The sequence below is a fragment of the Mus pahari genome, chromosome X (genome assembly GCF_900095145.1).
Source record: "Mus pahari chromosome X, PAHARI_EIJ_v1.1, whole genome shotgun sequence".
Taxonomy (NCBI): Eukaryota; Metazoa; Chordata; class Mammalia; order Rodentia; family Muridae; genus Mus; species Mus pahari.
In genome coordinates, this window is record NC_034613.1 from 138881089 (window position 1) to 138896320 (window position 15232).

General features: G+C 38.6%; 1 protein-coding gene across 1 annotated transcript in view; it reads right to left on the reverse strand.

The window, feature by feature from the left end:
• The window catches only part of Ppef1 (protein phosphatase with EF-hand domain 1), a 95124-nt gene that overhangs the window by 39582 nt on the left and 40310 nt on the right, over window positions 1-15232 (reverse strand). Inside the window, exons 5-6 of the mRNA XM_021188454.1 lie at window positions 11703-11817; window positions 7423-7469 (exon numbers count right to left, since the gene is read on the reverse strand). Of these exons, the coding sequence (XP_021044113.1) occupies window positions 7423-7469; window positions 11703-11817 (162 nt within the window). The remainder of the gene's footprint in view (window positions 1-7422; window positions 7470-11702; window positions 11818-15232) is intronic.

The following is a 15232-nucleotide window of genomic DNA, read 5'->3' on the forward strand; positions in this document are numbered from 1 at the left end:
TCTACGAAATTCATTTTACAAGGCCACAGTCATTCTGATAACTAAATCACACAAAGACTCAACAAAGAAAGAGAATTTCAGACCAATTTCCCTTAAGAGCATTGATGCAAAAATGTTCAATAAAATCCTCACAAACTAAATCCAAGAATACATCAAAAGCATCATAATTAAGTAGGTTTCATTCCAGGGATGCATGGATGGCTCAACATAAGAAAATCCATTAATGTAATCTACCATATAAACAAACTAGAAGAAAAAAACCATTTGATCATTTCATTAGATGCTGAAAAAGCCTTTGACAAAATCCAATACCCATTCAAGATAAGTTCTTCAAGAGGTCAGGGATATGAGACACATACTTAAACACAATAAAGTAGACATACAACAGGCTGATAGCCAACATCAAATTAAATGGGAAGAAACTAAAATGAATTCCACAAAAATGTCAGGGACAAGATAAGGCTGTCCACGCTATGTCTATTCAATACAGTTTCAGGTACAGCAATAAGACAACTAAAGGATATCAAAGGGATACCCATTGAAAAGGAAAAAGTCAAAGTATTTTATATTTGCAGATGATATGAGAGTATATGTAAGTGACCCCAAAACCCTGCCAGAGAACTCCTATAGCTGATAAGCACCTTCAACAAAGTGGTTGGATACAAAATTAACTCAAAGAAAAAAAAAAGTAGCGCTCCTATATACAAAACATAAACAGGCTGAGAAAGAAATTAGGGAAATAATAGCCTTCACAATATCTACAAATAATACAAAATATCTTGGAGTAACTCTACCCAAGCAAGTAAAAGATCTGTCTGATAAGAACTTCAGATCTTTGAAGAAAGAAATTGAAGATTTCAGAAGATGGAAAGATTTCCCATGCTCATGGATTGGTAAGATTAACACAGTAAAAACAGCAATCTTATCAAAGGCAATCTACTGATTCAATGCAATCCCCATAAAAAAATCCAACACAATTCATTACAGATTTTGAAAGAATAATACTCAACTTCATATGAAAAAAACAAAAACCTAGGATAGCTAAAATAATCCTGTACAATAAAAGATCTTTATGAGGTATCACCACCCCTGGTTTCAAGCTGTACTATAGAGCAATAGTAATACAAAATACCTGCATGGTACTAGCATAAAAATGGACAGAAGACCCAGAAGTAAATCTACACACCTACAGACACTTGACTTTTTATGAAGAAGCCAAAACTATACAATGGAAAAATTGAAAGCATCTTCAACAAATGTTGCTGGTCTAATTGGATGTCTATGTGTAGAAGAATACAAATAGATTCATATTTATGAAGTTCAAGTGAATTAAAGACTTCAATATAAAACCAGATATACTAAATCTAACAGAAGAAAAAAGGGAGGAAATGCTTTGAATGTATTGGTACAAGAAACAACATCCTGAATGGCACTAAGATCAAAAATTAATAAATGGGACCCCATGAAACTGAAAAGCTTTCTGTAAGGCAAAGGACACTATCAATGGGATTAAAGACAGCCTACAAATTGGGAAAAGATCTTCATCAGCCCTATACCCGACAGAGGGCTGATATCCAAAATAAATAAAGAATTCAAAAAATTAGACATCAACAAATAACCCAATTAAAATGGTGTGCAGAACTAAACAGAAAATTCTCAACAGAAAAATGTCAAATGTGTGAGAAGCACTTAAAGAAATGCTCAACATCCTTAGTTATAAGAGAAATGGAAATCAAAACAACTCTGCGATTTCATCTTACATCAGTTAGAATAGCTAACCTCTAGATATGGTCTCAACAGGTTCTCCCTCCCCTTTGTGGGGTATTTCATATGTGACTTTCATAGGAAGAAGATGCTGCTTGGGGAACAAAACCACTCTGGTGCCCCCTTACCTACTACAGAGAATAAGACTTTTCTCACTTTTGTTTCTTGTCACGCTTCTTTTTTGTTTTATGTTTACTAAGCTATGAACCTACTGTGCTCAGTTACTGTGTGTGGCATTCATGCTAAATGAGTCAATTTTAGTAGTGAGTGCCTATGTGTGTGTGTATATATATATATATATATATATATATATATATATATGCATACTTATAACTTGTGAGATGATGAGTATGTTGATTTGAATCTCTGTGGTGGTTGCTTTCTCAGCCTTTGTATGAATCCTGTAACATCGTGTTATATATATGCAACATACAAAATAACCTTTACTTTTAGAAGGAAAACAAAAATAACTATGATAAGGCAGTGAGGGCAGATCATGAATATCATTAGTATTTTCAGCAATGGCACAAGGAAAGGGCTGAAATCACCTCTCTCTCTCTCTCTCTCTCTCTCTCTCTCTCTCTCTCTCTCTCTCACACACACACACACACACACACACACACACACATCTCACTCACACACACATATACCTCTCTCACATACCTCTCTCTCTCACACACACATACACACACACCTCTCTCTCACTCACACACATACACACACCTCTCTCTCCCTCTCTCTTACACCTCTCTCTCTCTCTCTGTCTCTCTCTCTCTCTCACACACACACACACACACGCACCTGTCACTCACACACACACCTCTCTCTCACACACACACCTCCTCCCCCCCCCTCTCTCTCTCTCTCTCACACACACACACACACACACACACACACACACGTGCGCTCTTGCTATATAATCCAGGCTCTGCCCTCAAGTACAGGCTTCCCTAATACTCAGGATATTCCTCCTTTATTATCCTTCCTAGGGATGAGGTTAGAGGTACAACTAACAAGGTATGGAGGGAGATGGAGGAGTTGTACAGAGGGTCAGGAAATTGAATAGAGGTGTGTAGCAATGGGGGATGGGGTACTGGGGATAGCAATCAGAAAGTCCCAGATGCCAGGACCCCGCAGGAATGACATTAACTGAAATACCCCACAAACTGGAGGGAGAACCTGTAGAGAACATAGCCAGAGGTTAGGCATAGACCTCCAGTTGAGGGATGGGACCACCCACCCATCTCCAAAATTTTAACCCAAAATTGCTCCTGTCTAAAGGAAATATAGGGACAAAGAGTGGAGCAGAGACTGAAGGAAAGGCCATCCCGAGACTGTCCCAACTGGGAATCCATCCCACATACAGACACCAAACCCAGACATTATTGCTGATGCCAAGAAGTGCTTGCTGACAGGAACTTGATCTAGCTGTCTCCTGAGAGGGTCTGCCAGTGCCTGACCAATACAGATGCGGATGCTTGCAGCCAACCATTGGACTGAGCACAGAAACCCCAATGGAGGAGTTATGGAAAGGACTGAAGGAGCTTAAGGGGCCTTATCTGTCATCAGTGGGAGGGGAGACCCTTGGTACTATGAAGGCTTGATGCCCCATTGTAGAGGAATGCTGGGGCAGTGAGGTGGGAGTAGGTGGGTGAGTCGGGGAGCCCCCTCATAGAAGCAGGGTAAGGGGGGATGGGATAGGGGGGTTGCAGAGGATAAACCTAGAAAGGGGATAACATTTGAAATGTAAATAAATAAAAATATGTTGTAGCAAAAGAAAGTAACATATGAGTTGTATATAGGAAAACTCTTTACAGGGGACATGTTCCTGGAATAGTCAATCAGAAAGTACATATCTGAGCATGTCCAGCTTAAGAGGGAAAAAGGTAGACACATTTTTGAGCATGTTCAGCTCAGGGTAACAAAGCACGCATTTAAAAGGTTAAAACGGTGGATAAGGACATTTTGGGGCATGTTCAGCTTGTATCCTAAAGATAGCAAGAAGGAATGCATCTGAGGAGTTTACTCGCCACAAAGGGTTTAGCTTCAGAAAGGAAAGGACGCGTTGGAAATTCATTCATACAGGAGTTTGTCCCTGAAGGTATCTAATTCACTCAGCAGCCAATAAACACATTTGTATTAATATAGCCCTTATGTTGTACATAGATCTCCTTTTTCAGTTTCTCAAGGTAAAATCATGCCATCCTCGGTGGTCCTTCCCTTTTCCACCTGTTAAGTCAGGCATGTGTATGATTTGTTGTACGCCCAATCTGCGTGTTACTGTCTCATCCTGAGTTGGGTAAAATTCTAACCCATTGCTTTTACACACCACTCTCAAATATCCCTCCTACCCACTTCCACCCCAGTCCATGCCTGAGTAGCTTCCTTCTCTTTTACTGCAGGGCCCTGAATAATGTCACTGGAGACCTCTTGAGATGTCTCTAGCTTCCATTTGAATGCTATAGTTTCCCCTTTAGTTCCTTTTATGACGCTTCTTACCACCCACCTCCTCCTGTTCAGTCTTTACATTAGCACCTTCCAGTTTTATATGTTCCATGTCACTTTGCCAATGCAATTAAAGAACTGTGTCAGAATACTCTGTCCTGCTCTCTCTACTCCGGGATTCACTCTCTGATCATACCTTACTATCTCCTCCTTTAAAACGTTTCTTTTTTTGCATGATATGACACGTTTACAACAGATGGCCTGTTGATCAAATCTCCATGCCTCTGATTTACTTTTTGCATCTCTATACAATAAAGCTATCTCATAAGAAGTATGCACTGACCCCTCACAGTTTGACCAGATATAGCTCAGATCCTACTTTGAGGAGGTAGCTTGTTGACAGGGAAAGCGCTTGTTTATTGCAGTCATGAGAAAAGCCTTAGGCATTTAGATTTTTTTTTCTTCCTATGATAGGGAAGCCTCAACCATCATTGGGACATTATAGAATCCCAAGGATATCAAAATGAAGTATCAGCTATCAGACTCTTTACCAGGCTCCAAAGTTTTTGCTTATGTCTAAAAAAAAAAAGTTTTTCATTTTCTCATTTCAAATCAGTTAAATATTATGGGTGAAAAAAATCACTCATTTGCCTCTGACCTTTTAGAAAAAAATGTTTTGTTGAAATACTGTATGTAGGCTCAGTCTGAATTTGCGTGGACTATGCTTTAGTGTATTTATAAATGACNAACTTGGATTCTGAAATTAAACTTTTTATTTGCAATTTTCTAAAAAAAAAAAAGGTTTTCATTTTCTCATTTCAAATCAGTTAAATATTATGCGTGAAAAAAAATCACTCATTTGCCTCTGACCTTTCAGAAAAAAATGTTTTGTTGAAATACTGTATGTAGGCTCAGTCTGAATTTGCGTGGACTATGCTTTAGTGTATTTATAAATGACAAACTTGGATTCTGAAATTAAACTTTTTATTTGCAATTTTCTAAAAAAAAAAAAAGTTTCTTTTTTCTAAATAGCTTGGAATGTAGTGACACTATCCCCGTCTAAATTGTTCAGCCATTTTCCTTTTCAAGTGTTTTCCAAAGTCTCTAGGTAAAGACTTGCCAGATTGTTTTGGTTACTGCTGTCCATATTCCATCCTCAGATGCTACCTGTCAAGCAATTGCAGGACTGGAATTTTGAACATTTAATATGAAGTAGTGTGGTAAGCCAGACAAATATTTCTCACATGGACAACTTGAGACTCATTTAAGCATTCCACGCTTCCTCTTTCCCACCTTTCCAACTTGGCCAAAGGCATCCCCATGTCATGATAAATAAACTCCTTCTACTTAACCTCATCCAGAAAGAATTCTCTCCACAAATGTGAACCTCCTTTAAGGATGCTGGTGACTGCTGACTCCAGTATCACTACTGTGGAAGAAAATAATCTATTCCTGCAAGGAAAAATACTTCAGGGGCAGGGTAGTGGAAAATCTGATGCTTTGCCTGACTCCTTTCAGACCCAGGACCGTCTTCCTCAGCTCCTTAGCTCTAGGTCCAAGAGTCAATTCATTCAACACATATATTTTCCTGGTACTTGCCATCCCTGTTGCTGATATTCTTTTACTTATCCTTGTATCTTGCCTTCTGGATGCCACCTCAGACTCTTATATCACCTGGGACAATTTCACCTGCATTTTTCTACCCCTCCTGCTCCCTAAGGCCCTTCCAGCACTCCCTGACCCTAGTGCACATTCTAATCCTTCAATCCATCCATTCTTCCCATACTGGCTTCTCTTCCTTCCTTCCCTAGCTTGACTCCTATGACTCCAGAAGTTCTCTTTACTAACTCCCTCAGCATCCTACCAGTAAGGCTAGTCTGGAATCCCTATACCAACCAACTGCCTGGGGAGCTTCCTACTTCCTCCAAACACATTCCCTAGCTCTAGCTCTGGACCTTGCTTAAGCTACCTGGAATGTCATCCAAACCCTCTCCAGAGTGCCAGGTCCATTGGCTTACTTCTAGCTTGGCCTATGCCATTTTCTTCCAAGTTGCCATTATGGATAAATGAAACAAAACCTTGCATTTCTGTCATAATGTAGATCCTTAAAATGCTAGTGAATGAGAGAGAGAGAGAGAGAGAGAGAGAGAGAGAGAGAGAGAGAGAGAGCTTGAAGATGGGTTGGTAAAGAGACATGGAGAGGATCTTGAAGACATTGGGGGAGGGGAAATAATATCATCAGAATATATTAGATGAAATTTTTAAAATAAAAAATAAATATTAAAAATAAAAATATGCTGGACAGTGGTGGCGCATGCCTTTAACCCCAGCACTTGGGAGGCAGAGGCAGGCAGATTTCTAAGTTTGAGGCCAGCCTGGTCTACAGAGTGAGTTCCAGGACAGCCAGGGCTACACAGAGAAACCCTGTCTCGAAAAATAAAACAAAACAAAATGCTCTTGGATAATTACATCACTTTATCCATAAGACAATGTATGGAGTGGAAGTCCAAGATAATATGGAAGCTGGAAAACAAATTGTGGTTAATTTTGCTAGCCTTGAGGATGATAGCAAAAATCATTAATCAAAAGGAGACATGTAAAAGACCAGTCTTAAGTGACAGTGCTAGGGCCCCAGGATCTGTTTTCTAGATACCATCATTCTACACGCAAGCATTCAGGTAGCAACTGTTGGCTCCGAGACAACAATGAGTCCAGCCAAAGAGATACAGATCAAGTCTGGGCCGGCCGTGCTGCAGTTTTGTGCAAAAGATGGAACACCAGCAGAGTAACTGAGCTCAGAGCTGCTCATTTACTAAAGGTAGACATCGCTCCCCTCACACCCAATTAGTGTGTGATAAAAGGGGAAACTCATTATAGAACAAAGCAAAATAAAACAGACTACATTCCTCCTCATCCTGTGCCATCTCAACCTTTATGACACATTAAAGACAGGCATGCACACATTCTAACTGATATACAGATAGCCTCAGTGTTGAACAAAGAATCTAATTACATTTTTGAAAAACAAATCTTATGAGATGCACGGAAAACTAAAATATGTGTTTCTACAAATCTTTGAGCTTCTAAGATAAAAAAAAACTGTCATGTTGCATTTATATTTGTGTGTGTAGACATGCATACAACAAAACTAATATTGTTATCTGCTCTAGGACTGCCCTCACTCTACAAAAGCACAGGAAAACAAGCATTTACCTTATAGAAAATGAGCATAAGATCATCCAGGTTCCCATGCAAATCACCTGGAACACAAATGAAAAATCAGTATTCAGTAGGAACTGAATGATGCAATGCTTATTTTGTTATAGAATTTTAAATCTCAAATACCCCAAGTATTCTCGTGGGATTGGGATTTCTACTTTATGTTGATGATGATATGCATTCTGCTTCCATGGACTCTCTCCTTCCCTCTCATGGTACACATGGGGTGGATACAGCAACTGGAACTGTTTGATCTAGGCTTTTATTTAGTCTGAGTTAAGCTCTATACTAAGATTTGTATGCTTACTTTCTTGTTTGATCCTTACCACCACTCAGTGAGTAGCACTGTCATCATCCTTATATTCCAAACGAGACTCGGAGTAATTACAAAACCTATGCAAGCGCCCTGCCACCAAAATCTGAGCTAGAATTCAAGCCCAGCATCCTCTCATCTCAAGATGATTTCCTCTGTAATGCCTACATGTTAATGCCCAGGAGAGCAGCAAAAATAGCTATCACAGGAAGCCCTGACTCTCCAAGGATCTACCATAGTATCTAGGCAACTAGGTACTCAATGCACGCATTTATTTTTTTTTTTAATGACAAGAAAAGGAATTAATTTAATATGGCCATATTGGAAAGAACAAATAAAGGGTCCAGTGAAGCCCAAGTCTATCTTGGGTACTGATATAAAGTATAGGTTTAAGTAAGAGGCAAAATGTATGCATAATGAAACAGTCTTCTTCAGAGTGTGCCCCTGCGCTCCTCTCCCACCCATCACTGACTCATCGCAGTCTTAACTACTCTCCATCTCATCTGTTCACAAGGTGACGCCATAAGATGTCAAGACTGCATGAAGACTCTTCCTGGGAGGAAAGTTCCTCCTCTGGCTGGAACCAGGGCTTTAGCCTTTCCCCTTCTTCCCTGATGGGATTCCTGGGGGAAACTATTGTTCTGGGTTGGGGGGTGGTTTCGTTTCTTTTCTTTCTTTTTTTTTTGTTCACATTTTTATTAGATATTTTCTTTATTTACATTTCAAATGTTATCCCCTTTCCTAGTTTTCTCTCCGAAAACCCCCTATGCCCCCCCTCCCCCTGCTCTCCAACCCACCCACTCCCACTTCCTGGCCCTGGCAGTCTACACTGGGCATAGAGCCTTCACAGGACCAAGGGCCAAGAGCCATTGATGACTGACTAGACCATCCTCTGCTACATATGCAGCTAGAGCCATGAGTCCCACATGTGTATACTTTGGTTGGTGGTTTAGTCCCAGGGAGCTCTGGAGGTACTGGTTAGTTCATATTGTTGTTCCTCCTATGGGGCTGCAAACCCCTTCAGCTCCTTGGGTACTTTCTCTAGCTCCTTCCTTGGGGACCTTGTGCTCCGTCCAATGGATGGCTGTGAGCATCCACTTCTGTATATGTCAGGCACTGGCAGAACCTCACAGTAGACAGCATTATCAGGCTCCTGTCTGCAAGCTCTTATTGGCATCTGCCACAGTGTCTGGGTTTGGTGGTTGTTTATGGGATGGATCCCCAGGTGAGGCAGTCTCTGGATGGTCATTCCTTCAGCCTCTGCTTCACACTTTGTCTCTGTAACTCCGTCCATGGGTATTTTGTCCCCTCTTCTAAGCAGGATTCTGAGCTTCTGGGCTAATATTCACCTATCACTGAGTGCAATGCATGTATTTAATCACTGAATCCATAGCCATTCATTTGTTGGGTTTTGCCTTATTTTACTTCTAATTTTAAAGGTTTAAAATTTTTAACTAGATAGTTGAGATTCCTCTTGATGAGACAGTTATGAGAGAACAAAAAAACAAAAGCCAACTAATGGAAGCTATTGAATATAAGACTCACTAATGAAAAAAGTAAGTGACTATATGAATATTCAAAATTTCTATTTGGATAAATATTTTTAGGTAAAATATTTCTTTTGATTTTATATTCAATTTAATTACCATATAATTTAAGAACACTTTTTCTTAGTTTATTTAAAATTGCATAAACAAGATAAATTACTTTAGAAATAACAAGGTTAAAAACCCTACATTACTAGCACTTTTTATAAAATTGCCAGTATACTAAAAATAAGATAAAGAGCATATTGATGTTAATGGATACTTAAATGTCAATACCTTTATATACAGTCTCACTCCAAAAGTTAAAAACATATTAATATATCTTGCCAATCATTTTGCTTTCTTAATTTTCTTCAGAGTGATTTGCCTATTAAAAATAAAAGTATACTGGCCATGGAGATGATTTAGTAATTAATTGCTTGCTATTCAAGAAGACTTGTGCTTAGATCCCCATCAGCCATGCAAAAACAAGGTACAGTGGTCCCCATCTGTACCCTCAATACTAAAGGCAACAGAGACAGGCTCACTGGCGCACAACCTTGCCAATCAGTGAGCTCAGTAAGAGACCCTGTCTCAAAACATAAAGTGGACGGCTATGGAGAAAAACATCCATCGCCAACCTTGTCTCTACATGCATGTATGCACACGCATACCACCACTACCATCATAACCACCACTACTTCCACTACCACGTGTACAGAAATTTGAATATGAAGGATTAGAATAGCTGGCATGCTAAAATATGAAGTTGCTTTGGCGTATTGGCTTTTCTCTTTACCAAAAGTGCTATGTGGAGAAAAAATATCTGGAAATAAATGTCTCAAATGTAGGATCCCTTAAATGAATGAATTTGTCTAGTCTATGTAGTCTGGACAGACAAGTGCAAAGATGGCACCTCCCTAATCTGAAATATAGAAGACCTTATTTTTAATGCAACCCTATCACTGACTAGCTGAGTAAGCTGGGGTGCAGGGTAGCATGTAGAAATGCATTGGCAAAATTAAATGTATTTCTCTCTGGACCTCATTTCTCCATAATAGCAGGACATCGGGATTTTGAATATAGTTCAGTGACAGAGTACTTGAGTAGCAGGAGCAAAGCCCTGGGTTTGATCCTTAACATGAGGGAAAAAATTAAAAAAAAAATTAAAACCTTAACTTTTAGTAGAAGGACAAGAACATCTCTGTAAGGACTTCTCAGTTCTCATATTGTGGAATTCTAGGACTCCCATGTCCTGTAACTCATTTCTTCTTCTAGGGTGCAGTGACACACATCTGTAACCTCGAAGCAGATAGATCTGCAATAGCAACTGGAGGGCTAATGAAAATGCAGATCCTAACATCTGTTTCGACTGTTAGTGTACACGTGGGTAGAAAGCCTAGCCCCTGGCTTTAGAGGCTTCACAGGTTGGCATGATTTCCTGAGCCTTATGACCCAGCAGTCTTTATTTCCATCAAAAGCAAAGCCTGCTGTAGTTTTTAATAAAAGGTCTCTATGCTAAGGTATATTATTGTCTAGAGTGATCTGGTGGCCTGATTCAGATGAAATTAAACCATTAGAGACTCTTCAAAAAACCTGGGTCAGCCCAATGTCATGAGATATGTACTGCTAGATCAAGTCCTTGTCACCACTCTGAGATGCTGGGAATGGAAAGGGTTTAATTAGATTGTCAAATCCACTTCTACCTGCCAGAGGAAGAGAACGTGGGCTAAAAACTGATTTGGAAAATAACAACCACTGTTTTGTAACCTAAAGGCTTAATTAGAAGTTAGGGAATTGCTGTTCCTTCCATGCACCCCACTCCCAGACAGTGTAAGCATGCTGAGCACCAACTGTGATGAATTTCAATGTGTACTGTTTCTAGAAGCAATATCCTGCCAGGCTGGCCTATAAGATAACAAAATCTCAAATCTTATTATTTAGAAGAACAAGAAACAGATTTTGGGGACATTCCCACTCCTTTAAAAAGCTGCAAAGACCAGTTGGAAAATCTAAAGCAGCAGCCAAGGGCAGAAAAGAATTGAATCTCCACCCGCCTTGGGTGTTTCTCTTTCCAGTAGAAGTAGCATGCACACAGAGGCCCACCTGGAACAAACCCACCATGAAACAAAGATAATGAGAGCCAGTCAGAGGGCAAAGAACACTTATTCTACCCATCAGTGGCTCTCCATATTAAAATGCTAGCTGCCTTTAGAGAAAGCAACAAGAGTTCTTTAATTTCTCACATAATTAATTCCTGCCAGCTGGTATGCAAAACAAAGACAAGATGGGGAACAGTATTATCATGATAGATAATTCTATATTAACATTTCCCCCTCAACACAACCCAATTTACATAGTTTTCAAGTTAGGCAAATGATGCAGGACCAAGAGGCTCCTAAATATTAATGTGACAACTCTCTTCTGAAACTTACCACAGATTGTTATCTCTTTGGCGGGAAAGGTTTTTACGTGAGAGAAATTCGGCATTTGCTTCAGGACTTTCCTGGCTTCAAATAGCACCTCTAAGACATAGTGAGCATGAAGTGTCTGTGAGAGGAAGCAGGGGAAATGGAGATAATGAACTAGGGAGAAAGCCATGACTATGTCGAAAACTATAAAAAAAAATGAGGCATACGAGCACATTTTAGGTTGCTGTATTTCAGAATAATCTTTAAATTATTCTCACATAGATTATTCTAACAGAGTGCCTAGTACGAAGAAAGCCCTCAGGAGATATTTGCAATGGAAGGAAGGAATGGTTCTTGTGTTCTTCTTTGACACTATCCATTTGCTTACAGTATTTCTGATTATTCATGGTCCTTAGATCCCAAGAGGAGTAATGGGAAAACGGGGGTAGGGGAGGTCAACTGCCCAAAGAAAATGTCCAGACAAAAGCATAACAGTAAGAATCATTTAAAAGGGCGTGGAAACAAAGCAAGGAAGGCAAAGAAATGTTTGTGGATAAGGTGGAACTTTTTGTTGAGATGCTCTGCTACTCGCTCCTGAGCCTCCTAAGGATGGCTCCAAAATTTGCTGTACAGAATGCTCAAGACAGCACCCACACTGTGAAAATATTCCAAGCTGAAAACACTTGGATCACTCCTCTTTATGACTGCCTCACCACTCTGCTCGTTACACCACGGACGAGGTCATTATTTCCTACAGATTTACTGCTTTCTCTCTTAAGCTTTAAAAACATCCACTGTGTCTTTCGCCTCATTTTGAAATTAAGAACATTTCCAAACATATACTCCAGAAAGAAAAGATAACAAGTATGTGATTATCACATAAACTTAACTGATATCAACATAGCTTTAAGGGTCAGGTTGACTTAGAATTGAGATGTCCAAAATGGTGCTCATTTGTGATAGGAGATGACGAATTACTTGAAATGGAGGCTAGTTAGAATTGAGATGTGCTGCAAGAACAAGATTCACTCCAGATTTCAAAGACTTGGTATAAAAAAAAGCAAAAATGTCTCAATCTTTTTAATGTGATTATATATTGAAATGTTTCATATACTGAGATATACTGAATTAAATACATTGTTAAAACTGATTTTATCTGTTTTTTCTTTTTTAATATAAATACTAGAAAATTCTAAATACACAATTCATATATTACTATTAGACCCTCATTTCCTGTCCATCTAGGACTTAATGAAGTATCAAATCTTTCCCTCACATAAGCATTCTAAAGGCACTCAATCCACAGCTTTCTTTAAAACTTTCCTTCAGCTATATTGTATTACTTTTGATTTTGCTATTTATGTATTTGGGTTTTTAACATAGGGTCTGGATCTCATTATGGAGCATAGATTAGTTCAAACATCATGGCAATCCTTCTACCTTGGTCTCCCAAGTCCTTGGATTAACCTTTTATTTATATTTTTACATCTTGATTATGTACTTACTTGGGGGCATACATGTGTCGCAGCATATGTGTGAAAGCAAGAGGACAGCTTAGGGGAGTCTCTCCTTCCATGGACCCTAGGCATCAAACTCAGTTCCTCACCTTGCTGGTAGGTGCCTTTACCCACTGATCCATCTCAATAGCCCCCTGGATACATATTTTTAAAGAGTGGGCAAAAATGCTGCTCTTTAATGGCTTGTTTCAGTCTGTATCTTTAATCTACAGATTTCTACAGTTTAATTTGTCATTGTAGCTTTTCTGGCCACTCATCAGAGTAACTGCATCTAAAGAGGTATTCTCATTTTGTTTTTAAATGTTAACAAATAGCCACTAAAAAAAACTTATAAACACAAACAATTTTAACATTAATATAGTTTTCTTGAGTAAACTTAAGATTGACTAAGTTTCTTAATATTAGTACTTACTTATAAATCTATATACATCAGCATGATTATAATTACTATGTTTATAACCAGAATATTAAAATATTCAAAATAGTTCATACAAATGTTAGTTTTTACATTTATAAATATATCAGATTAAAGAACCACTTAAATAAAATATTCACATTGTTATAAAGATGTTCAAGGAAGAAACCTTTACTTTGCAAGGATATTTTCTTCTTTTGTGTGTGTGAGGGAGAGAGAGAGAGAGAGAGAGAGAGAGAGAGAGAGAGAGAGAGAGAGAGAGAGAGAGAGAGAGAGAGAGAGAGAGACAAAAGAGACAGAGAGAGACTGGCTGTCCTAGAATTAGATATAAAGACTAAGATAATGTTGAGTTAGGTACAATCCTCCTCTCTCTGCCTTTATTCCAAGGTCTGGAATGCAGACATATGCTACCATGTCTGGCTTACTTCAGTTTTTAAATTGTTTGTTAAGATAGGATTTCAGTTTATGGCTTTGACTGGCCTGGAACTCACTATATAGACCAAGCTAGCCTCAAACTCATAGAGACCTGATTGCCTCTGCCTCCCATGTGTTGGGATTAAAGGTGTGCGCCACCATGTCTGACTCAAATAGTTCTTAAATGCACAAATAACATATTCTTTTGTCTGAAATAAAGTATTTTATCATTTAAAAGGGGTAGAATAATGAAAACTGATTTTCTCCTTTTCCAAAATCTTTGATTCCTAATCTCTGTCCTTAGAGACAACTAATGTTGATAATGTTTTGAGTATCTTTTCCTTAACATTCTATGTTTAGGATCATACAAAAATAATATAACCAGCCAGGCGTGGTGGGCATACTCTAATCCTAGCACTCAGGAGGCAGAGACTCTGTGAGTCTGAGGCCAGCCTGGTCTACAGAGCAAGTTCCATTACATTCAAGGCTACATAGACAATCTCTATCTTGAAAAACAAATAAAATTAATATAACCATACATTAATATTCAAATGTAGGTATAAATGTTTAATCTGTAAAATAAATGTGATATTATATATGCAAAGTAGCTACACACTTACCTAAAAATAGGAATAAAGCACTAGTGTATACAACAACATGGATAAACTCTGAAATCGTTATTTCAAGTGAAAGAAGCTAAACACCAAAGGCTGCATATGTTCTATTAATATGAAATATTCAGATTAGATAATCTTTAGAAACTGAAAGTAAATTAGTGAGTGTCAAGAGCTGGGAATTAGAGGAAAAAGAGTGTCTGCTAATGAGTATGAAGTTTCATTTTAAGATGACAGAAACATTTTGGAAATAGTAGCCCTTGCTAGGTTTATACAAGTCTGTGGGTTCAATCCCTAATACTGAAAAATAATTTTCTAAAAAGTTCTAGAACAAAATCATGGTAAGGGCTGTATAACATTTTAATAGATCAAAACAATATCTTAATTACTTTCCTATTTCTATGACAAAACATCAACCAAGGCAATTTATAAGAAAAAGCATTTAGGGGGCTGGAGAGATGGCTCAGTGGTTAAGAGCACTGACTGCTCTTCCAGAAGTCCTGAGTTCAAATCCCAGCAACCACATGGTGGCTCACAACCATCTGTAATGAGATTTGATGCCCTCTTTTGGTGTGTCTGAAGACAGCTACAGTG